This window comes from Squalius cephalus (assembly GCF_949319135.1).
Source record: "Squalius cephalus genome assembly, chromosome: 7".
Classification (NCBI taxonomy): domain Eukaryota; kingdom Metazoa; phylum Chordata; class Actinopteri; order Cypriniformes; family Leuciscidae; genus Squalius; species Squalius cephalus.
Genome location: NC_137128.1, coordinates 17,065,981 through 17,093,142, shown reverse-complemented (window position 1 = coordinate 17,093,142; position 27,162 = coordinate 17,065,981). Strand labels below are relative to the sequence as shown.

The window sequence follows — 27,162 nt, the reverse complement described above, 5'->3', positions numbered from 1 at the left end:
ATCATCATGGTGTGCGCTATTTTACACAACATTGCACTGATGAATGGTATCCCTGTTCCTCCCGACCTACCACAACACCAGCATGAAGAGCCTGACCAACACCCCCCTCCCCAACAAGAAGGATATCATCAGGGAGCAAGGCTCCGTCAGGAAGTAATGCGCCATTTGTGAAGAACAACCGTGCAAAGGTTCATTTTTTAACAAGTTCTTTTAATGTAGATGCAATGTCACCCAGCACAACCCTTATTTGCATAAGCTCATCTGCGATTACAGTAATTGCATTAATGGTGTCTCTCTGTGTCTGCAGAACAGCCTCAGTCAGCACCCGGCCACTTCCAGCCGTGCCATACGGTCGGGACGCACTTGTGCTGGGGACCTCGGGAAACTCCATAGCCCCTGCAGACTCTGCGCTGGGAGTTTCGTCACACTGGGCTCCCGCAGACTCTGCAAGAATAAGGACTAAACCAATTGTGCAATTTATTTTGTTTAATTGAGCACACAAGCAATAAAGTTCTTTACCTGGTTCCCCTGTATCCAGCACATCTGTGTCTCCCTCCCTCTCAGACACAATGCCACACACACTGGTTTGGCCAAGAATCGAGGCCATTCGGGTCTCCATTGGGGACAAATCGGGGGTGCCTTTGCCCCCACCAGTCGCACACACACTCCGTCGGTGAGAGGCAAGCCGTTTCTTTGCTCCCACCTTAAGATCGGACCACTTCTTTTTTACATCTGGAACCGTCCTGTTTGCCGAAGCAACTGCGTTTACCTCAGCAGTGATGTGTTGCCACTCTAAATTTTTTTTTTTATTGGTAATTCCACTGCTGTGGCCACCAAACAAAATAGCCTTCCTTTCATCCACCTCACTCACAAGAACCTCTATTTCTGCCTCAGAGAAATTTCGCTTCTTACCCTTGCTCTCCATTGCTGCCATGATTTTGTTTTTAAAAAACACAAATTTCCTTGCTCCTTTAATATATGCATGGCTAATGAGGTAATTTGCATTGTCTATATATGGTTGAATGTGGGCGGAGAAAGGGCGGTAAATGTTTTTTTTTTGCGTGCGCAAATTATCAGGTAGGCTGTGATTTATAAAGTGAAAATTGCGTGCAGGTGTGCGTACGCACAGTTTTATAAATCTGATTATTTTTTTGCGTACGCCATTTTTGGCTTTTGTGCGTACGTACACTTTTAGTAAGGTTTCTACGCACAGTTTTATAAATGAGGCCCCAGGTCACTCATCAGGATCATGGTCATCTTTCCTGTCATCCAACTGATTACATAGGACTCTGCATGTCAGAAAAAAAAAAGATCTGTCTTTATGCACCCCTAGTCAAGGCCTGGGGTCTCAAGACATATATTTATGCAGTTCCAAAATTTAGATTTTTGTTTGTAAAGGGGTACTTGTCTTTAGATTGTCCTAACATTAGCAACACATTATTAGCTGTTTGATAACGTAGTCAAGCAAAAGGATAATCATATGAATTATCGTTACGTGTCCGACGTTGTAAAGAGCGAACACCATTGTGAAGCGTTCACTACAGTAAAGTTGACCAAGTGGATCTCTAAACTGGTGCGAGTGAGTGGAGACGGGGCTAATTAGCATATTCATGGTCCGCATATATTAAATGAAGCAATTGGTGTAGAGTTACATTCAAGCTTTTTTAAGGCATGAATATTTTTCCCCACAGGAAAAAAACAAAAAACGTTTAAATATGTCATTTTTGTGATCAAAGATGAGTTTTAAGGGGTACAATTATTGACTACAGGGGGACTTTAAAAAAAAAAAAATCACAAAAGTACATTTCAGAAAATGTTTTCAATGCAACTTCAACACCACAATCTGTAAGCTTTTCAAATATCAACAATCTCCATTTTACAAAGAATTAGCCTTAAAGATATCGGAGGATTTTCCCGAATTTTAGAAAAGAACCGCCCTCTCCACTTTTTGAAAAAATGCACATGCGCAACACTCTACCTGCAGTGCTCCCGGGAGGGAACGCCTATTAAACGTATGCACGAGCTATTCATAGCTTACATTAACTTTTACTAGCAGTGATTTTAAATGGATTTCTCCAAATAGCATGCCAAACTTTACCTGTCAAGTAGAAACTTCACGACTGAGGCATCAGTGGGAAGCCCAACCTGTGTTTTGAGCGCACGCCATCGTGTGAATCGTGTGCACGAGCACGTACGACGGCCTTACGTAAACATATCACCAGAATGATTGACACTTAGGAGGACCAATAGTCTTGATGATCCACCCGGAAAAAGAAAATCCTCCGCTATACCTTTAAATGATTTTGTAGCTGTACAGTAAGTAATTTCTAATTGTGATGTTGATGTCATGTGTGTGGTAGGATCTCTTCAAAGTTCACTCAATGCACTGGTAAAGAAACAATCAGATTCCATAGCACTGAATTAAACTGTTAAATAAACATCTCTATGGCCCTCATGATGCCTGGAACTGAAACTACATCAAAATCAACAGACTTCCACCGATGTTACGCCGTCTCCTGCTCCCTCTCCGTTTCAGTTAGAGGTGTTTTACTATTTGTATTGGGCTCTTTGTGTTGATTCAGCAGGTGCATTTGACCACTGAGTGATTCTAGATGAGGGTAAGCCAGAAGAATGGTGACTATTATGTTTTAGTCTTCCTTGAAGCATGGGTGGGGAGAAATAAGACTGGAGAGCAAAACACAGAGCATGTGGTCAGGTCTGTACGGAGACTGTATATTCAGCTCCACATTCTCACTGCTGGCTGAACCGTTTTAATGCACACAGCAAGACTCAAACATAACGGACTGTTCAAACAGCCTATCTAGAAGAGCTGTCAGGTACATAACTGAAATGCAAATGCTTATCCAACATGCCCTACGAACAGCAGAGCTCTTTGCAGATGTCAATGGTAACTGTTTCGGCATGGGTAGTGCCATTTCTTTATCAGATTGGAGTGTTAGTTGCTTTACTCAAAATGTGTTTTCGACCCTGTATATTCCACACTGGATTAGGGGAAAATTATGGCAGTCCATTTCTGCCACGTAGTAAAAAAAAATAAACAAATAAATTAATGACACCTTCATGTTGTATTGTTAACTATAATTTTTTTTTCCGTTATTTGAAATAAAGCTGAAATTAAATCAAATATAAGCATTAGATAAAAAGTTTATATTAGTTAGTTGCATTTCTAATTATTGCTTAAGCTTTTTAAGTTTATTTTAAAGTACAATATTTACTACAATTAAATCTAAAATTAAAACAGCTAATTCGAAATATTAATAAATACAGTACTATAATAGTATATAAATAATACTAAAATAACATTGCTTCATCTCGAATGTGAGTGTGATATTATTGTTATTTTTAATATTTTACAACAGAAATTTCCTTGTGTAATTTTGCTCCCCTAATTATAGTAGTCATGTTCACAACATTTTTGAACGAATCGGTCGAGTGTATGATTCAATGACTTTTTTTTCATAAAAACGTGGCATATCGATATGTTTACATGCCATGCAATTTCTTGTAATTGCGACTTTATATCTTGCAATTGCATGTTTATTTCTCATAATGTAACTATATAATACGGTTTGATAATTTATCCCACAATGTGACTTAATTTCTTATATAAAATCTTATCTCGCGATTAGCTTTTCTATTTTTTTACTCCACGGAAATGGGCTTCCATAGAAAACAAACAGAGATGAGAGGAGCAAATTTTATCAAAGCGCAACTGTATTTTATTGAGAAACTTTTTATTTGCTCTCAACTGACTCTGTTTTGCATGATAAACTTCACAGGCAATGACACATGAATTTAAAAGCTATCCATAAAAAAAAAAAGGAAATAAACTTCCTCTATATGTCATACCTGCCAAAACAAAACACAAGAATCCACATTTATATGCCATTGCCATAGGATGACAATAATCCTGTGTCAATTAGAATTAAAATGAACATAACTTAGGAAAATGAATACATATATGATGAATATATTACATTTTAGCCACTGCATTTCAGAAATGATGACAGAATAAATCAGAAAGAGTCAGATTTTTGTGCTTCTGTGTTTAGTGGTAGTGACCGTCCACACATCAAACTCTCTTTTCTGCGTCATTTTTCAACAGACAGTGGTAAAAAAAAAAAAAAAAAAAAAACATAGGCACACTGGTCAACATGTATTTTTCCTCTCAGAAAAGGCTGCTGTGGATCATTTTCAACTAAATTATTGCATGTAGTACATAGTCAAGTGTTCAGGTAGCACAGACCGCTGTCCAGTCTGTTCGCCACTAATGTTGGGGTTGTACGGGCACTTTGACAGTCTTAATCTCCGCTATATGGGAAGACTTCTGGATGATACAGCTGGTGGTGCTGGGCGCTGCGCTCTCCTTCCCTTGGGCCAGGTTGGTCAGGGCCATGGCGGCGTGGAGCTCTTTCCAGTAAGTCTCATTATTTCCTCCTCCGCCACCTTTACGAGCGCCGCTGTTGCCAAATTGAGAGGAAATGGTTAATGAGGAGTTTTAGCAGTACCTAAAAACCTTATGGTTCATTAGTCAACAGCATTCTTACCTATCGCTCTGGCGCTTGCCACAGTCCAACGTCACTGAAAATACAGTTAGGTGAAATGAGTTATTAACTGGACTTTAAAAAAAGCTACTTTGCTAAAAGTTGGCACATCGTTTCTGCAGCTGATGGAACGTCCCTGAGCTCCTCTCTCCCCAAATCGCCGGAATGGACGTGTGAACGTGTTTTCACGTGTGCTTGTACATGGGTGAATAAGAGGGTGTTTGCCGAGCTCGGGGAGATTTAAGTGGAGCTCCGCAGTCTGTGCCTACAGCCACATTCATGCGCTCAGGCCAACACAAATGCAATTATGCTTCCCCTGCGCTCTCGAGATGGAAAAAGGATATCTGCTCTGTGTCAGAAACAGACACGTTGTTCCACCACTCTGCAACTGATTTGCATTTTAAAATTATTACACCCTTTCCTTTAGCTAATGACTATTTAAATGATTCTGAAGTGGCGATAAAGTGCCCCTATTATGCTTTTTTGAATATTACCTTTCATGCAGCGTGTATTATAGCTGTTTGTGAATGTAAGAGGTCTGCAAAGTTTTAAAGAGCACGACAAATAAAGGTATTGTCTCCTAAAAGAAAGAACTGAAAATAAGTCATTAGTAATTCTATTCTTACTTAATTTTACATTCCTGTGCAACAATGTATCACATTTGCATAATGCCAGCCTATGGGTCTTCATTGGCCGCCCGTGAACAATGTCTACTTTGACCCGCCCTGTAGTTGTAGCTGAGACTGTTAGATTTTGGTTTGTGATGTCGACATGTCGAGAAGACGCTGTTTTCAGCGCTGCGAATCCACTTTGCATGCACATCAATTGAGTCAGAATTGAAAAGTTAAAATCGGCGCGCATTGTTTGTGTATCAAGTGCTGAGGAAGAGCTCAGAATTCAGATATGGTAATAGGCGTTACATTTTCCGACGCACACTGTAGACCAATCACAACACACTGAGCTATCTGACCAATCAGAGCAGAGCAGACCAATCACAACAGACAGGGCAATCTGACCAATCAGTGCAGAGCAGACCAATCACAACAGACTGAGCCATCTGACCAATCAGAGCAGAGTAGACCAATCACAACAGACTGAGCCATCTGACCAATCAGAGCAGAGTAGACCAATCACAACAGACGGGGCAATCTGACCAATCAGTCCAGAGTAGACCAATCACAACAGACTGAACCATCTGACCAATCAGTGCAGAGTAGACCAATTACAACAGACTGAACCATCTGACCAATCAGAGCAGAGTAGACCAATCACAACAGACTGAACCATCTGACCAATCAGAGCAGAGCAGACCAATTACAACAGACGGGGCAATCTGACCAATCAGTGCAGAGCAGACCAAATCACAACAGACTGAGCTATCTGACCAATCAGTGCAGAGTAGACCAATTACAACAGACGGGGCAATCTGACCAATCAGTGCAGAGTAGACCAATCACAACAGACTGAGTCAACTGACCAATCAGAGCAGAGTAGACCAATCACAACAGACTGGGCCATCTCAGACCCCACCTTTTCAGACTCTTTGAGAAATAAGGTGATGTGCAATGTATATTATGAGAAAATGAGAGTTTTCTGACCTTGGATGCATGTAAGCCTATTGTAGGAGACCTCCGAAACAAAACAAGGAATCTAAAAAATAGCACGATAGTGGCACTTAAAAGGAACAGTTCACCCAACATGAAAACAAAGATGCCACTCTAGGTATGTTTCCATCTAAAGTTGCAAATTTAACTTTTGCGCAAAATTTGCGAGGTGCAAAACTTTTTCTTCCAGCGAGGTGAAGGGAACAAAACTGTCACTTCCTGATAAACTGCCTCAAAATACTGTATCACTGAGAAAAACTTGCAATAGGAGAAGCCACTTTAAACCACTTTTGTTATGCTGGAAGTTGTTGCAATAGGAGAAGCCACTTTATATAATAATTTTCATATATAAAAGCGGTCATGTTATCTTGCTTTGGGAGGTGGATGTCTGCTGTTTGGGAACGCAGTCGTGTCAGACAGACTTTGCTCAGGCATTTCAGAAGCTGGTTGGTCCAGTTTTGCCATCCCATCGCAAAGTCACATGAATTTTTTGATGCGCATCAAGGAATTTATTCTGTAAATGTGATTCCGTCGTTGTTTATGCACATGTTTTTGACTCAATGACTCAATTGAGCACATGTTTTTTTTATGCGCATTTTTAGAATTTATGTGGATCTTGCTGTTTCCATCCAGCATTTTTTTAATGCGATATCCCAAAATGTGCATAAAAACAGGTGGATGAAAACATAGCTGCTATCTGTCTATTATTAGGCACAGAATGAGCAGCTATGGTTAAGAATTGGTTATATCAGGGAGCATCAGCCTGAGCAAAAAGACAAACATAACACAAAAGGAGAATTTTTTTCCTATGCAATTGCATTAGATTGGAGACTTAAAGCTTCAAAAAGAATGCAAAAGCACTATAAAAGTAGTTCATAAACCTGTGCTCTATATTCTCTGTCTTCTGAAGGCACATTTCTGACTTATTTATGACCCATCATACAGAAGCGCAGTCAGAACGACAATGGTGGCGAAGTCAATTTTGATCTGTTCTTCCTTTATCACACTTTTATGGTTCTCTATGAAGCTTGAACACTTCTTTGCAATTGCATGAAACAGAACGACCAGCACATTCTTTAAAATGTCTCCTTTTGTGAAATATGGAGGAAAGAAATATGGGTTTGGAACAGCATGGGGGTGATTAAATGATGACAGAATTGTCATTTTTGAGTTACGTTTTAGTAACTAACTGGAAGAAATGAAAGACTGAGAAATATTGACTAAACAACAAACTAGAATTCAACTTTTGTGAGATTTCCTTTGCAGATAAACTACATCGACATTCACAAGCTATTTAATGCTGCCGACCGTCAATGCAAAATGAATGGCAGGAAAGATCATATTTGGTTAGATGAGGGAGGACACCTCAAACAAATTGAGATCCATCCATTAAACATTCATGGACATCATATACTTATTTTCCCTGTCATCCTTTGGAATCAGTTTAAATTAATATCGTTCTTTTGTTCTACATAAATCGGGTTGTAATAGTGAAGCTGTCTCTCTTTTCTGCTGAAAGCATCGAGGTTAGTAAAGACAAATCTTTCTTATGGGAGCTATGAGAGGGAAAATTGGACGACAGGCATGAGCACACAAAACGCTATTTTTAATTTTCTTTGCCTAAAACATCTCCAACTCGGATTTCTCAAGCAGTATTGGTGCCAAGAACTACTATAAACCATTAATAAATCATTTGGCTCTGGTTCCTGTGTGCTACTGAATGTCTGTCATCTTTTAACTGACTTCTATTGTCCACAGATGCTTCGGATTGACTTAACCTAAGGAAAAACACCAGTTCCTCTGGCTAAAAACAGGAAGGCTATATTAGCCAAAATCAAATTAGCTATAAACTGAGATCAAAATATAAAACAAATATAGAAAAAGGTTGATAAAACTGTGCTGTGTTTTCTTAACAAATCTGTCTCTTAATTGAATTTTAACTGGAAAAAATCAATAATTCCAAAATATTTCAGATATGTGGCAGGGTAATATTTCCAGCTAGCATGTGCCACATGGTGGTTTTACTCTGGAAAAATCAACAAACTCGCATTTAAAGTCGCAACCCATTTTACTTCTGTAATGTTATATATTTTATTTTCAAGTAAAACAGGATATTTGATGAGGGAAAAAGATTTTTATCAATCAGGAATTGATTGGATTGAATGCAAAAGCCTGAATGAATGTAGAAACAGTGCCCGAGTAGATTGTTTGCGCTTAGTTAACATGATCCAATAGCCAAAGTGACCTAAGTGACATCTGCTATTGTTTCAGAAGAAAAAGATCATGCTATTACCTTATTGGCCGGTTTCACAGACAAGGATTAAGCCTAGTCCCAGACTAAAATGCATTATTGAGCTGTTTTAACTGAAAGGAACTTGCACTGACGTATCTTAAAATATGTCACAATCATTGTTTTGTCTCAAGATGCACCAGTAATGTGTTTTTCTTTATAATGCCCGTTTATAAAAGCTACTTAAATGTCCTAATTGAACTAAGGCCTAATCCTGGCTTACTCTAAGCCTTGTCTGTGAAACTGGGCTTATTATCAAATATATTACAAATACATCCATAATAAGACAAACAACATACATAAAGAAAGTAAGTTCTCATTTCAATTTGAACTTTAATTACTCACCCCAGACCCCAACAAAGTGTCGGCCCAGATCCGGCCCACATTTGGTACGAGTCTAAGACTACTAGTCTAAGACAAAAACAAGCCCAATTTTGATTATTTATACCCTGTTTTTTTTTTTACCCTGTAATTGGAGAATTTATTGCCTCGTGGCGATGCCTCTGTGTGACTTATAATGGCCAAAATACTTGTAAATGTTCCCTTGTCTCCTTTAAAATTTGATCACAAGCTTTTGAGCACCATTCTCACAGCTATCAGTAGCAGAGCATATGATCCGTTCTGAACTACAGAGTTATGATGTGAAAATATTGACCTTTTTGCTTTATGATATTTATGTGGAAAACCATTTGTTTTTAATCTAAGGGAACTGTCTCAAGGTCACAGGCTTCACTGATACAATGACATTTCAGCACTGACGGATGTGTTGTGAATACAAAGTGAACAATCAATGAAGTAAGTCAAATAATTACAGCTAATCAAGCAAAAGTTTTACTGTCAATGATGGCATCACAATGGTACAAATCTACAAACGACAGAAACTGAACTGCTGCTTTCTTGGAATGAGGGAAACATTCCTGACAGCCTCTGGTTTTACAGTTGCATTGAGGGAGCAGTTTTGCTGTTACTTTATACATTTATTATGGCAGATTAGGAGCAAGATGAAATACCAAAATAACTGCCAAGAAATGACTGAACTGTAATTTTTCAAAACTAAAATTGACTTTTTTTGTCTATTTAGGACATATAAGGAATGCCAGGGAGGATTGTCAGACTGGATGTGAAATAATATACACAAATTAAAGTTAGTGACCAGGGGCTGTAAGAAGAATCAGAGCAATAGTTCATACGAATGCAATGTAGTTCTCAAACCTCATTAGTGCATTACGAGCAAATTCAAATTAGGTTATGATTGGTATGAGACACACGAGAATCAGTGCTGTTTGGCATGAATATTGGTGATGACACATTTAAGCTGCCATATGAGAAAATTCTCCAGGGCAGGGGAAGATTTTAAGTGAATAATGATTTTCATCTGTTCCTCACATGAAAGGAGACAGGTCGTATGGATACTATGGTGATTCGTATTTTTATTAACCATTCATTTAATTCTATGGAAAAGCGCAGCTTGAACATTCTCCAGAATATCTGTTTTTTATTTTCCATGGAAGAACAAATCGAATATTGAAAATATATCGGTTATTGAATATTCATTTTGGAATGAACTACTTCTTTAACATAGGATTTTGTGTTTTATTCATTGAGCAAATTTGCAATGCCAGTCTTTAAACGAGATGTTGCTCTTTGTACTGTATTTCACTGTCAATTTTAATGTCCTTATCATGTTTGGCAAAAGTCAGGACAAAGAGGCATTACAGAAAAGCTTTTCTGTTTTTGTTCTGAACAGGACACAGTGTGATCAAAAGTCAATTTAACCCATGTCTCAATTTTGTTGGCAGCTTTTGTCAACAGCTAAACATTTTTGACACTTCCAACATTGTACTGAACCTAATTTCCTGAACACACGCCTATTTGATCTAAAAGAAGGATTAAAAAACTTAATTTCCATATCAAAAACATATCAATCGTCATAAAGCATGCTATGCTCTGTAGTATTGCATAATGTTATAAATAAACTTATGTTGTTTGCAGTGCATTGCTAGAACGCTAATGTTCATAACAAACACCTGCATGTGTTTATGCACTCATGCAATACTACATCATAAACGAAAAAAAGCAGAGCATTCCTAAATTTTCCCAAAACGGGACCATTCCAAAAGGGCACAGAGGCAAAATAAACAGAGCGGTAGAACATTTTGAAATGTTGCGGTGGAATTATGTTAATGATGAATTTGACTCAACTCCTTTGGCAACACTAAAGCATTTGCTTTCATGAGGCATCAGCAGGTGTTCCTACTACGACAGAACAGAGTCCAGGAACGTTCCACTCACCAATCAAACCATATGAAACCGCAGCTTTACATTCAATTTTATTATTATTTCTAATGGGATTCACAAAATCTTTCAATGCATTTGTCTCCATTTCATTTTTTGGTTCCACTTTATTTTCGATAGTGCACTTTAGACATTCTACTTACTATAAGTAACTTTGCAACTACATGTCAACTAACTCTCATTAGGGTATTAGTAGACTATAATAGACTGTCAGTAGACTGTTAGGTTATGGTTAGGTGTTAAGGTTCGGGTTAGTAGAATAAGTTGACTCGTAGTTACTTATAGTCTGTTGGGGGAGCATCAAAATAAAGTGTTAGTAGATATTAAGCAGACAGTCTATTAATACTCTAATGTGATTTCGTAGTTACAAAGTTACTTATAGTTAGTAGAATGTCTAAAGTGGACTATCGAAATAAAGTGTTAACCATTTTTTGAATTTACTCAAATTTTGACCATCTTAAGTTAACACATCAAGTACAGTAACTTGATATTTCAGCAAGTTAGAGCAAACTATGTTGTTCACAACCTTTGTGAATTTCTCGTTTTCGTGGAACACAAAAGGAGAAGTTTAACATAGTGTTGATGCTGCAATTTCTCATACAATGGAATTGAATGGTGACCAGGGCTTGTCAACATCCAAAAAAACAGACTATAGTTAAGTACTGTAAAAGTTGTCTATATGACTGTAGTTTATCCCCTTAAGTCCTAAAATAGCTTTGTCAATGAAACAGGCCTTTACATTTATAGTTCAGTCATAAAGCACAGGCTGATAGGTCCTTTACATGCAATCTGCAAGCAAATGTCATTATCACATGACTCATGACTCGTTTAAATATTCTGGTTCAGTGTTTGCTGTAGGATAGTCCTGCAGTGTGCCAACTGAGTTCCTCTGAAATCCACCACCTCCCCAGCTCCACCTGCCTAGATCTGTTACAAGATTCATGTATAATTGAATATACTCACTGTAGCTTGTCTGTGTATCTATTAGCACAGTGCTTCTTAAACCTGTCCTGGGCAACCCCTATCACTGCATATTTTGTATGTCCCTCCCCCTTTAATAACATGCTAAAACTATTCCGAGAGATGTCATTATTGAAGTTGTGTCGACTAATTTGATGGCACTCTTCGCTTTAAATTAGGGCTGTCAAACGATTAATCGCGATTAATCGCATCCAAAATAAAAGTTTGTGTTTACATAATTGATGTCTGTGTACGGAGTATAAATACACACACATGCATATATATATTTAAGAAAATGTGTTATTTATATATAAAATATTTATATATAATATAAATTATATATAATATAAATATATATACACAGTATATACATGCAAATATTTCTTAAATATATACATGCATGTGTGTGTATTTATATATAGAAAATAATTATACACCGTACACAGACATGTATTATGTAAAAACAAACTTTTATTTTGGATGCGATTAATCGCGATTAATCGTTTGACAGCCCTACTTTAAATATGTAAAAGAGCCGTGTGAATATGATGCCTAACATATTTTGAAGTCATACAGGTTTGCAAAGACATGAAATTGATTAAATTATGATAATTTACATTTTTGGGAGAACTATTTCTTTAACCCTATACATACTACAAAAAAAGTACAACAGCACAGTTTTGAAAACTTTTGGTTACTTTTTTTTTTTTTTTGACAACCTATATCCTCTTTCCATTCTTACAATTTCGAAGCTTGAAAGTCTGTGACCGCTCTTACCTGTACGGTAGGTGAAGTTTGCCTCAGCTTCTGATGCGGGTGAGAGCAAATCGTCCTCATACTCGTTGGAGCTAAACGATCCGGAATGGTTCCTCTTCCGAGAGTCCATAACTTTTTCCGAGGCCATCACGTGCCGAAGGGAATCATTTAGATAGCGGTTTAGCAAGCTGTTCTTGTATTTTGGTGGAGACACGTAATCATCACAAACCGAGGGGTCTGTACTTCGCCCCACCACTTTGCCTCGGCTGTCCTGAATAACGCTCTTGTGCGTGGGTCTGTTATAGTCTGATTCGCTAGCCTGCATCTGTAAAGGATTCTCCCCATCTGTGGAACAATAACACATCAAACTAAAACTTGACATAAAAATAAGGTTCAATTACTATATTGATGCTATGTAGACAAAATGCAGTAACGACACCTTTTGTCAAAACTGAGTTCGACTATGCTTAAATGGATATACAAATCTTGTTTACAGTTTTAGTTATCACAGTTACCGCATTTTGTCAGAATGCATCAAAATATGTCTGTAGAATAGGTAAATCTCACACCATCTGATGTTGCGTCATCACTGCTAATGCTGAGTCTCTCAGCGTTGCCTTGTACATATTTGTTGTACAGTTTTATACGTAAAGCCCAGCTCAAGTCAGGCTGTCGAACTGTGTTCTTGAGCCTACGCCTCGCATTCGCAAACCAATTTGAGACCTGAAAAACACGAATGCGTAATTGTTAAATCAGGAACACCTTTTGGTTTATCTTGCTTGCATTGTCATGTGTAATGTTTCAATGAATAGTTAAAAAATGATGCAATGCACAGTCATATTGTTTTCAGTCAATCTAGCTGTTATTCATTTACTCTTCAGAGTCGGGCTACCGTTAAACTGTTGCGTTTGTTGTTTGTTTGCAGTTTTCTTATTTATATAACATTAATAATATTCACATACCAATGCATTCAATTAAATCATTTATTCCTGCTTTTATAGTGGAATATTTCTATCCTTCCGATTTTAGGATGCGCCAATACCGATAACTCTTTATATTTGAAAGCCAATAACCGATATATTGGCCGATAAATATAAATACAAATTTTTATATAATTTTTGAGAGCCTGATAACACCATTAAAAGCCATGTCCCAATCACAGAATTATAATGATGTTCTCATTATAATTTTATGTAGCCGATATGACAGACTTGCACTGCTAATGTGGCACTTATCCGTATTTTCATTTTTGAAGTGATTCCAATCATATTTCAAGCAATTTAAAACCATCACGGCGAACAGTGAAGTGTCTCAGCTGAAGGAAATAATCCATTATTTATCAGCTTTCATATATCGGCCAAATTTGTAAAAAATTTATTTGACCAATAATGAAAACATTAAAACTGAAAATATATCGGCCGATACCGATATGGTGGCCGATATATCGTGCATCCCTAAAATTTACAGTTAAAATAGTGTGTCAGCAGCAGAAATAAGGTTAAAAAGTAAACTTTAAAAAATGCAATTGCAAATATTTTGGACTATAAATGAATTATTGTGCTGTTTTGTCACACAAACCTGCCCTCCCTGAGCTGCATTACTGGACCAATAGTTTAAACATTTCAGATCATCAATGAAAAACGTATGTGACCCTGAAGAGTTAAAGAGGGAGGTATTTCAATGTATTTAGACCGACCTTCTCTGCAGTATCAAAAAAGCCTGCTCTATACGACAGGATTCTGCTTGTGTGTAATATAACTCAATCAAAAGAGATTTCAGTAGACCTCAGAAAGAGACCTGTAGAAGTTCATAAGACTGGAAGGGTTACATAAGAATTTCCAAACTTGGCCCTCCATCCATCCATAATAAGATGATGGTTTACAAATGGAAGAAATTTAGTATGATTGTTGCTCCTATGAGTGGTGCTTCAGCAGACTACTAGTGCACTTGATAATGTGTGTGAATTTGCCATCAGCGAAACACTAAAGACGAGGGGAAACCACTAATGTGCCTGTCTCACAACTGTTCATGATTATTCCACAGCACTACTGGAACACTGGTTCAGTAAAGATTTAAAAAATTGCCATAAGTTTGAGCATGCCAACATCAGAACTTCATCCCAGTTGTGAAAAATAATGGTGGGAATATAACGTTGTGGGGGCTGTTTTGATGCCTCTGGGCTTGGACAGTTTACAATCAGAAGGACCAAGTTGTACCAAGAAATTCTACAGCAGAACATCTGTCTGTTATGTTAAACTTGATGGTTCATTCAACACAACACTGAAGCGAACAACAATAGAGAAAGATCTATCCAAGTCAGCGTCATTGAAATTCAGTTGAAATTCTGGAGCGATAAAACAGATCCTTCAAATAAGACACTTTTAAAATACAAATGGTCTGAAAATGTTGAATGCACTTGGGTAGGTGCAGATAAAGGATTTGGTTATATAACGTTGATATGGCCATGCCTGCAAGACACTTAATATAGGGTTTATGTACTTTTTCCATTCATGCCACTGTTTAAGACCAGCTGTTTTTGCCCAGATTTGACGTTAAACATTGAGTGATGACTCAACGTAGTACCAAAATTGTTTATCATATAAAATTAATGCATTTCTATTTTTCAAAATGAGCAAGAACTGCACAGGCCCAACAATCTGCATAACTGTTAGAATGACATGATCTCTGTTTAATAAATTAGTTATTATAAATTACAGTTAGAATTATTTTTATAAATAACAGAAGAACAATTATACTTATATTAGTGTTATTTTATTAGTAGCATTATAAATTAATACTTGTATTAGTATTAAAAAGTGACACATGAATTTGCACAAAAGAGTTTGATTGGCTGTGTGGCCTTTAAAGTCACCATGAAATCAAAATGGACAGTTTTTTGTTTTTTTAAATATTGCAGTATTTATTATAAATGATTTATCCGTGCTCGTCATAACTTTTTTATTTATTTAATTCATGTGTCCTCATAAATTTTAATCAAAATAACTTCCCCTTCCTCTTGCAGCTCTTCTCTTCTTTTTTCTGATGACGTGTTTACTGGCATGAGGGCGGGGCAACCTGTCACTCACATGAGATCGACCAATAGCAAACCACAACCATCCAATGACCCAATCGATTTCCCATGGACAAAATCAAGTCCCGCCCTACTTTTTTTCTAGTTCGAGAAGCCGTTTCTCTCGGATATACGTCACAAAAGGGAACTTCTGCTTCATGTTGACTTTAATGTCGACTTTAATGTCAAATACAAAAGATATGGGAAGTGTTTTCTCATCCCTAATCCCATTGTATTTTTCAATTCTAACTATACATTTTATGTTAGAGTTATTTTTTGCATTAGCATTGTTTTAATTCAGAACAGATCTGCTACCCATTTTTGAGCTGTAATCCACCAGTGGCTGCAAATCAATGGCATTGCACATTTTTGTGTATGTTGTTTGCTCAAAATGTATTAATAAGACTATTAAGATCAGAAAATATTTCACATCTGTACTTCTACATTCTGTAAATCCCTGTTTTTGTCATAGCATACAGCAATCCTCCTGATCTGATCGGGTCTGTGTGCTTGTTTCGACCCTCACCTGGACCAGGGTCATGTGGGAGCCCAGAGCCAGCAGTATCTTCTCAGTTTTGGTGGGGTAAGGGTTGTCCCGGTGCTTATAGAGCCACTGCTTCAGCGGTCGAGCCATATCCTGCAGGGCCTGACGTTTGTGTCGAACCTTCCCTCCGCTGCTCAGGAAAAACAACACGGAGAGGCAAGGATGCAATTTTAGATTCCAGATTGGCTGAGGTCAAATGTAAAAGTTATACAGCAATGCCAATGGAGGAAACAATTCATTATGCATTACACATATGTGACCCTGGACCACAAAACCAGTCATAAGTCGCAAGGGTATTTGTCAACAAAACATTATGAGTCAAAATTATCGATTTTTCTTTTATGCCAAAAATTAGAATATTAAGTAAAGATCATGATCCATGAAGATATTTTGTAAATTTCCTATACAAAATGTATTTTTGTGAGTGGATGCAGCAAAATCGGCAACAGAAATGTACATTTTTTAAGGCGATTTTCTCAGTATTTGGATGTTTTTGCACCCTCAGATTCCAGATTTTCAAATAGTTGTATCTCGGCCAAATATTGTCCTATCCTAACAAACCATACATCAATGGAAAGCTTATTTGTTCAGCTTCCGTATGATGTGTAAAACTCAATTAAACAAAAAAAATGACCCATAAGACTGGTTTTGTGGTCCAGGGTCACATATTGTTCATTTCTATTAAAAGCCAACATAGTTATCTGTAACCATCTGTTATGCAATTTCACAGCAAATTCAGGGAATATACATCATTAGTCATCTTTACCACAAGTCTCTTAAAGAGATGCAAGCTGGTTTTTTAACTCAACAAATAATTTAGCACTTAACAAATCATTTTCCCCCTCAATTACTTTGCTGATTTTATAATGATTATTTGGAATCTCTTCATGCAAAACTAGCAAACAAAAATGACTTTTAATGGGAGATACAGTTGCTTTTAGAGCTTTTAGTTTTGACAAACCGTCAACAAAGCATCCATTCCACTCACCACACTATATTAACACAAATTATTGCGCTGTCAGTGCATAATCCAAACATTTTACATGACTGGTAAGAGACCAGTGATATTGTAAACAAAGTGCAGAGCATTGCTGCTCAAAGTAATGAACCATTTGAAAGAAAATAGTGGATGTCCAATTAGATTAAGTAAATATCCAGAACCGAGACAATCAGCAGTAGATGTCACTGTGGACCAAGTATGTGTAACGTTCCTATTTTTAATATAGTATAGTATAGTGATGCCTGACTGGTCATAATAGATATATAACAGAAAGAAAATGTATGAGTTTGAGGAGCACATCTCTGTTATTTTTCCATGATAGTATCCTTGTAAGAAGTACAAAGATAAGAAATATCTCACTTCCAGTGACGATGTAGCCTAAGCTATATTGTACTGCTTTCCTACACTGTAAAAAAAACAATACATTATTACAACATGTTTTTACATTGCTTTAACTCATCAAAATAAGTTAAGCAATTTTTACAAGTTATACAAGATTCAACTCGTTTTTTAAGTCAGTTTAATGTAATTTAAGTTGATTGTACTTAAAAATTTAAGCCAGCAACTTTTTTTACAGTGTATAAATTGAAAAAAAAAATTAAACATGTAAACCACCAACTCGTGCAAATATTCAATATCGTCATCATTTCGCCTCGTTCTCATAATGACACTTACAACAGAGATAACACTTGCGTTTTTCCACAGCGTCTTTTAAATATGAAAAGTATAAATAAATATTAACTGTTCACGAATATTTACTTTTCCATATGGAGTGGGGGAAGTGTCCATTAGCTACGGTAACGCTGCATTAACTAATAGTGAATCAAATTCAGACAGTCACATTTTAGACTGTTCCATGCATGGTCATTTTGTGTAATGGAGCACATACATACCCATTTCGTCTGTGTTTGAGAGCCTCGGTGCCATCCATCACTTTGTAGCTTGTCAGTAAATCTGAATGTTGTCCATCAATCACCTCTAAATAGCTCCTACTGGTTCTCTCCACATTCTGCTCGGTCTCCTCAAAACGCAACCGATCAAACTTACTGAAGACTGTCGTGTTCATCGCTGCTCGCCATGAAGTGCCATGAGCCAAATGACAATGTAGAGCTCTCCAATAGTCTGTCCAGGAAAATGTCCTTATACTGTTATAATGGCCCTGTGAACGCACCGGTTGTTATTTGAAATGTTTCTCCTGATTTAAAACAGAAAATCCTATCTGTAGGCTACATAATTAACCAATAATGCTTTGAACAATTAAGGCTATTTAGGAAATAAATCAATTAAGACCAAATTATTTAAAGTGTAAAAAATAACTTAAACAGCACACTTATTTTATACGAGCACAATAGCAACTGTAATTGCTTAAAAATATAAAAGCACTTACAAAGTTCTCTTGTTTGTCGCTAAACTAGAGCAACACTATAATTTGAGCGTCTTCCATCCCTTCTGCTGATATTCAACAGCACTGCGCTCAGCAACTGCGGCTCTCCACTATATCAGCCCAACACTAGAGGGTTTCATTCACACCCCGGAACGTGAATACAGCTCGAATCTCGTCTTTCCCAAAAGAGTCCAGGGGCTCGATCGTGTCCGTGCTGCTACTGTGTCTGGCTGGAAGCGGGACTGGATCGTCTCCAGTTGAGTTCTCATGTAGCCTCCTTACTTTACGCATAACTCTTTATGTTGCTGAGGCTTAGCTCAGGACCCTTTGGTTTAAAGCGAAAAGGCAAACGGGCGCTTTTTATCTGAATGTTTCATGCTCATATGGTGAAAACAGGCTGTACAACAACTTCAAGAAAACAAATTGAAAAAATGAAACCCACCATTAAATAGGCTAAAAAAAATACATAAACTGATTTAGTTTGTGATAATGACTACTAGGGTTACACATACCATTCAGAGTTATCTTAATCTGTAGTTAATAATTGTATAAATTACATATTTAAACGGGTTTTCCTTGATTTTTTTTTATTCATGTCTTTAAAAAGCTTGAATGTAACTTTATACCCTTGCCTCATTTAGTATACATGGTTCTATGAATATGCAAACTAGCCCCGCCTCCACTCACTCACTCAGCTCAGATGATCACAGTTGACATGATTGGTTACAAGGTAGTTTGTGACGTCAGAAACACTTGAGACTGTCTTTGGTTCACTGCAGTTTTAAAGAGAAAATACTCAGCAATGGTTTTGACTTATGAATTTGCACATGGTTGGTTTGTCTTAAAGCACATTAAAAACACCACATAGACATAAACACAACTTGATTTTCACCACAGGGGGACTTTGAGTTTATTTTGGGGTTATTTAGCGGTTATGGCTGAATAATTATATGGCTGATAGCTTTTAGCTGAATAGTATGGCAAGCCGTTTTGGCTTTTATCAAAGTCCTTTTAGTTATAGTAGTTAACAATTACTTGCTTACTTCCCAGACAGCAAGATAGTGTTGGCCCAGATCTGGCCCGCATCTGGTATACGCGTGGAATCCACATGTAACGGATGTGGCCCGGATCTGGGCCGACACTATGTTGCTGTCTGGGATAGGATAGGCCTAGGATGTATTTTCTATAATTGAAGCACCTGGAGAGGGGTTGCACCAGACGTTCGTAAGTTCTTTCTTAAATTGGAATGTAAAGTCCACACTATAGAGGCTTAGTAAATACTAGCTACTAACTATACTTTATTCCGTTGCACCATTTGTTCGTAAGGCAGAATGTAGCGATTCTGTCGTAAGCTCTCCGTAAAGTAATGCGTAGTCGCATAATATGAGGTTTACCCTCAATGATCCAATAGCAGCGTTCAAATACGTGAGCAGAAGATGTGTTGATATGCTGTGAATTTCAGTTTATCCTTCATTCTAACTTATTTTGCCTCACGTAACTAACGCATACGATGCTTAATCACGAATAACATAATAAGTGTTTTTATATGTAAATAACATTCAGATACCGTATTTGAAATGAAATTAAAGGAGAACTCTGGTCAATTTTAACATTGAGCTAATTTTTTTGTAAATTTGGAGTGCTGTCAGTACTGAGAACAATGACAAAAATCAGTGTTGCCTACACCGTGTTATCCTCTTTTTAAAATTTGCACCCTGTTGACTTCAATGGGGCAAGTTTTAAACCTGCTTTTAGCCTCTTAACATCCTTAATGTGTCATTACAAGTGCACAGGTCCTGTGAGTGATTCCTTCAGAGTGAACGCGGTGAATCTGACTGCAGTAGATGTGAAAGATATTAATAAAAATGATATTTATTTAGCCAGCGCTCATACCTGTATTTACATACTGTTTTCGGTCGAAGTCCACAGTAGTCAATTGTTGAGTTCACGCGCATAGGTGAACTCGACAATCCTCTGTACTGACAGCACTCCAAATTTACAAAAAAATTAGCTCAATGTGAAAATTGACCGGAGTTCTCCTTTAATAAGGATAAATAAATAAGTACTGATACAAAAAAAAAAAAACATAAGAAATGACATTTATTGATTATGACTGATTTTATTTGACATGCACAACACGGACCAATGGGACAGATGCTGCTAACAAAGCAATCTATTCACATAATGTTCTCTCTCTTAAAATGTAAGTGAGTGTAAATGTCAGCATTATCATATATGTCTAAAAAATGTAAGTATGTCAGGTAAAACAAGAACTTACTGATGGAGTTCAATCTGTCTGCTATTTTATTCCAATCTTTACTCCTGATCGAAGGCTTCCTTAAATATTTAGTTTATACGTAGAGTTATGCTTCATAACTAACTGTAATGGTGCAACGGAAAAATATTTAGTAGAGCATGGGAAGTCAAACTACCTTGACTTAAAATGTTCTTATATTGAAACTGTTTATTTCCTACTCCTTAACGGCTATGTCATCTCTTGGAATATCTGAAGGCCAGGTCTTTTTCTGTCAGTCATCATAGAACACATTTTACTCATGGGGAAAACTGATTGTTTAGCCAATAATTCAAGAAGGTCCAGACTTTAAAGCTCTCAATTCTAACTTGTACTTGCCCTTATGAAAATGTACCATAGTTCTTGAAATTGTTTAGCATAGAGAATTTGTTACAATGAATCATTTGTATACACTGATTTATCTTTTTTTATTAATCCAAAGCATTTATTATGAAAAATAGCAGCTTACACATTTAGAAACTATAGCTACAAAATGCCGCAGTTGTAATATAAATCTATAGTGAAAAATCTGTTCCATTAACAGATTATCTATTATAAATTCTACAACAAGTTAGTCAAAATGTACCACAATAAATAGGCCTACAATAAAACGTGATAAATTCTAGTAAAGGTGGTCATGAGTATAGTTAAAAAATATTTCTAATGTTTGTTGGTGCAAGATATTTTCTTAGTCGTTTTAGTTTATGTGGCTGTTTTAGATCATGTTTGACTTTCTCCATAGCATTTTAAAGTAGCATATTCTCAATAGAATTCAAATAGCTCACACATTTTCTCATCAGCTTGACGATTGGAACGGCTTGCGCAAATCTCATCACTCTTTTGGAGCGCGCTCAGGCCTAAAACCAACTTTTTGCCACACCTGCCAATGGCTGAAAATGTACCAGCCATAAATATCTTATACCGGCCATGAAAATGTTTTTGGAAGAAAAGGCGGTAATGACACCAAAACTTTAGATACCAGTGAAAATTCCCAATTCTCTATTCCAATTTCGATACCACAGCTAAAACTACTAGCCTAACTAATACAGTCAGTCAATATAGTTATAACTGATTAGTAAACAGTCAGTAATAAACAAATAATTAAATTACAAACACAAATAAATACAATATAACAAATATACGAATATACATATATTTATATGTTCACTTAAGACATAACCGACTAAGTTTACTAGGATATTCACTATTTTTTGACATCATTTTGTGTCAATTTGTCCGTTCAAGAGCAAGAAGATGTGAAAGAGCTCAGTTTAGTATTCGCACGTACGTACGCTGTCTGAGTGGATTTCTGGGCACGCGCTTTGGATGTGTGAGCACACATATTCCTATCAACGCTAGGAAGCTTAAAAACATTCCAATTTAAAGACCTAAACTTTTTTACACTTTGTTGACGCGTAGTTTAGGTGTTAAAATTCACGAGTTTTTGAGCTTCCTGGCTTTACACGCAAAACTTGAGTAATGAAATGAGCTCCCTTTTGCATCTTCTTGAGCTTGAATATTTAAATTGTCAAGGCTCAAACTTTCGTGATGATGCAGCACCGGCTCGTCAACCGTTTCATGTACTCGCCAACGGCAATTTTTTCTTGCAATTGGTGCTTGGCGAGCGTTAATTTTAGTCCCTGAAGCGCTTTGCCGAAGCAGGCCCAGATTTTACTCAGGTCTCCATTGATCAAATTTCTATTATGATGATTTGCAGCTAGATTTGATACATTTAACACATTAGCCTTTATTGCCACCTTAAAATTAACTATTGCAATATTTTTATGACAACATACAGTATATATTTTTGAAAGTGCATATAATTATGGTTATGGATAATTTTTCACTCCCACTCAAATCTGAGCACAGATGTTCTCACATAGGGGTGTTTTAGTTCAAGCTTTTGTAATCACAAAAAGCATCCCCACATGACACCTTAAAGCAGACAGCACATTCCTCTCCAGTAGCCCAGGCATATAACACGGCAACACACGCCATAAATTCCTTTCCCTCAGAGATAGCCTCACTACCACATTTGTTGATACTAGCTACACGCAGCCCCCTTTTCACAGAGGAAAACACAAAAAAAGAAGGGACACGTTAAGGTCGAGTTGTTCACTTAAGTTGCACAACACTGCAAATGTTAAAAACTTCCAACATGAAAGGCACAGGTTGAATTCCCACATGTTTATCTGCTCTTTTTCGCATGAAGGAAGTATGCTTATGCTTTTAAGGAATTGCACAAAAATAGTTAAAACATAGAACTATGGGATGTACTGTTATATGTGCACTTTCTGATTCCTTTGCACTAATAAGTGTATTTGACATACTATTGAGTAATTCTAGTTTTGCGTGTCAGTCAAAAATAACCACACTTTTTATTTGATTTTTTTGTCAATGAAACGAATGTACTATATTTTAGTTTGATAATGTTTTTTATTTAATATTTTGTATTTTTAGGGGATTTTTTTTATACTAAATTAGATTTACAATCCATTTATTCCCATAGAACTGAAAATTAAATTTCCGACTTAAACTGTCGTAATTCCTGAATGCTTTAGGGCACATACTTAAGCTTTACTCTTTTCAAAGACGACACTTGGCAGATTATTGCTTAAGTTTAAGAAAGTGAACTTACATGTATTACGTGTATCGTTATGAAACATGCACAAAAATACTATTTTCAATTTTTATATAAAACATTTTCAAAATCACGTTTTACTCTAAAACTGCAAGAAAATCAAAGCCATAAAACTAAACAAGTCGTGTTCCAAATTTGAGCTTGATATCTCAAAAAATGAGCTTTCGGTAAGATTTTCTGGCTGCAGTGCCAAAGGTTTTCACTAGATAAATTTAGTCTCCCATTCATTTCCAATGCGGTCATTTTTTCACGTCCATGATTTTTCTTTGTGTTCACAAAGCAATTGCCAAAACCTTTAGCAAGTTTTGTACCATTCCAAAGAAGTACAAAATTCAAAGAAAACAAAACGTAAAAAATTTTCGGTCAAAGATGACCGAAGAGCACCAGAGGGTAATGTAGCCTTTCAATGAGAATATATGGTTATGAAGCTGTAAAATTCATTGCAAAAACAGCTGCAGTTTCTTCACAGGCTCCAATGAAAAAGCATTGGGCAACTTGAGATTACTGCAATATACTACCAATTAGAGCAAATCTGAAACCACAAACACCACAGCCACAAATGCTCTGCGACACACAATAAAATGAGCACGGCCCAGAGAGACGTACGGTATGTCTGTAAATGACAAAATCGCTTTTATATTCTCATGGAATGATCTGAATAAAAACATTGTCAGTGAATGTATCCCTTCGAGTCATTCGGTTAACGGTCTCAGCGCCCTCTTGATCTGTTGTTTTGATTCCTGGATTTTGGTCACAGATACAGCATTGCATGTACTGGAAAAAATAAAATATGACTGTGGTACATGGCACTGTCCCATGAAATGTGTGTGTAGTTACAGTTACAGGCCCGAGTTTATAATCCTAGAAGGAAAAATTCTCTGAAAGTGACAAAAAAAACCCCAGCAATTATGTTTCTGGTTTAATCTATAGCAGTTCTTTGGTAACACTTTAGAATACCGTTCCTGCATTAATTAATAACTAACAAATGAGTCACACAATATTAACAATCTAGTAACTACTATTAACTAACAAGAGACTCAGATTAATGAATTAGTATGTAATAAGTTGAATGTGATAGTTTGAATCAGTAACTATATTTCATACCTCACTGAAGACTAAGAACTACTATATACAGGTTCATAATTAATATTAATAATGCATAATGTATAGTATAAGGTAATGGTAACCCATTAGTAATGAATCAAGTACTACATCTTTCTAAAGGAATTATCTGGATCAGTATTCTAAAGTGAAGATCATGGAAACACAATAGTAATGACTAAAGTGTTACCAAATCCATCGGAAGGAATTACTATTCAAAATCTTGCAAAAATCTCAAAAGCTTACAATGACTTCAGTCAATATAGTTATCATGATCTTCACTTTAGAATACTGATCCAAATTATTAGTAGTTCCTTTAGAAGGTTGTAGTAACACTTGAGTCATTACTAGTGGGTTACCGTAACCTTTTATTATAAATGATGCATTATTCATGCTTTAGTAAAAATAATAGTTACTGATTAACTACTGAACTACCACATTCAACTGAGTGCTATTACTTAATAATTTGTTAATCAGAGTCTCTTGTTAGTTAATAGTTACTAGAATGTTAATAGTGCGTTACTCATTTGTTCCTGTGTAGTTATTCATTAATGAAGGAACAGTAGTGTTACCGTTTTTTATTAATCGCGGCTAATTTGGATGAGCTATATAACCGATATAATTGGCTGATAGGACATTCTGTTCCCGTGGGATTGACTCTTTAGCTGCGATAGATTTAATTGGCTAGACGTTTAGCAATCACATCTATTTCTTTGATTGGGCAGCTGTTGTTCTAAGGCGGGAGCCGTGGATCTGAAAGGTCACGGTTTCCACGTGCTATCACTGACGGTCTGCAGAGAAGAGCATTACTGCCGTCTCAGACTCTATAACCAACTCCACATGTCTTATCTAAATAAGCACTAGGCCAAGACAGATCGCGTTTCCTTCTGGTGCTAGCCAGACGTACGGATTACCTTGTCACTGGCTTCGACATAAAAATCAGAATTAAATTGATACTGGCACATGAAGTTGTGGTACCAGTCATGTTAAAGAAATACTGTACTTTGACGTATTAAGTGATTCTTCACCCCTTTTAGCATATAGTTATAGTACTTACTTTTTGCCATACAGGAAGTCTCATCATGGGTACATTTACCGCACACGAAATTGTGTAGTTCAAGTAATTCATACCCCTACAATATTAGACCTTTGCCGTTACACTAATATAAATCCTTTGAAGAATTGCCCCCACGATTTGAGCCAAATGAAATGTTAATTCATACCACAATCACATAGTGAGTACAGTTAGTCAGACAAAAAGCAACCTGAATGCCAAGGTGCAGTCTGGAAAAATTTAACAGGAGGCAAAATGTGGAACGTACTGTAAAATCATATTAGTAACGTGGGTAAAGAGAGTGTAGTTGTTGGTCACTATGATGTATGAAGCACTGGGTTTACATTCAACAATCATAACTGACACTGTTTTTGTGCATTAATTGTGCATGTTATTTCAAAGGAAAACATTTATTGTTTGTAATCTTTCAACAAAATGTAATAACGCCTATAAAATGATTTTTTTTTTCACCTGACATCACCGCACGCTCTATTCGTAGATGTTAGCAGTGATCTAATGGTAAATTTAACCCCCGAATTAAAGCCTATTCAGAAACAGAAGATCAGGTAAGTTTGTACTTTGTGATTTTAAACATGTTCAGCATTGCAATGTAGTCCTGCTGAGGCATGGTTTCCCAATTGTGAGTTGATGAAAAGCTAATAAATAATAATAATTTTTTTTATTACCCCCCCCATCAGGTCAACGAGTGGATCTCTGAGCTGGTGTGAGTGAGTGGAGGCGGGGCTATTTGAATATTATTGGAAGCGCATATACTAAATGAATCAAGGGTGTAGAGTTACATTCAAGCTATTTTAAAGCATAAAGAAAAAAAAAATTTCAAGGAAAAAACTTTTAAATATGTAATTTTGGTGATCAAAGATGAGTTTTAAGGGACAAAATTATTGACTACAGGGGGACTTTAAGACTTTAAAGGGGTGGTTCAGGATTTTCAACATCGGACCTCATTTTCAAGTGAGCCTGGTTGTTATGGAGACAGTTTTCAAAAAAATTCATTCAGTCCTTACTTTTGGATAGTTCGCCTATGCTAGGCTAGCGCTAGTCAACGGTGCACGTTAGCCTGCCATTAAAAACAGGTTTACCCACTCCACAGTACACCAAAAGCAAATCAATTATAACGCCAGACTATCGATGTAAATGTCTGTTGAGAGAATAATGTTAGAAATCAAACTACCCTTTCATCACATTGCATTAGTTATAATTTGTTCCCTGTATTTATAAGCAGTCTACAGCAGAGTCATATTTGGTTACCTAGGAAACCGAGAGAGCCGGTCCACATAACAATCACGCAAGTGTATTACCTGCCGCAGATAATTGAGATACAAGAGTACTTTGATTTCTAACATTATTCTCTCAATAGACATTTACATCGATAGTCTGGCGTTATAATTGATTTGCTTTTGGTGTACTGTGGAGTGGGTAAAACTGTTTTTAATGGCAGGCTAACGTGCACCGTTGACTCGCGCTAGCCTAGCATAGGCGAACTATCCAAAAGTAAGGACTGGATGAATTTTTTTGAAAACTGTCTCCACTGATGAATAACAACCAGGCTCACTTGAAAATGAGGTCCGATGTCGAAAATCCTGA

The 27,162-nt window shown here is 36.7% G+C and overlaps 1 protein-coding gene across 1 annotated transcript; it reads right to left on the bottom strand.

Moving 5' to 3' along the window:
• Nucleotides 1-3,721: 3,721 nt before the first annotated feature.
• Nucleotides 3,722-18,600, bottom strand: mkxb (mohawk homeobox b). Its single transcript, XM_079876031.1, has 7 exons — nt 18,472-18,600; nt 17,978-18,243; nt 16,067-16,214; nt 13,040-13,193; nt 12,492-12,815; nt 4,569-4,602; nt 3,722-4,481 (listed from the first exon to the last, which is right to left on the bottom strand). Exons 2-7 carry the CDS (start codon nt 18,148-18,150, stop codon nt 4,289-4,291), a joined length of 1,026 nt encoding a protein of 341 aa, XP_079732157.1. The 5' UTR covers nt 18,151-18,243; nt 18,472-18,600; the 3' UTR covers nt 3,722-4,288.
• Nucleotides 18,601-27,162: the final 8,562 nt, after the last annotated feature.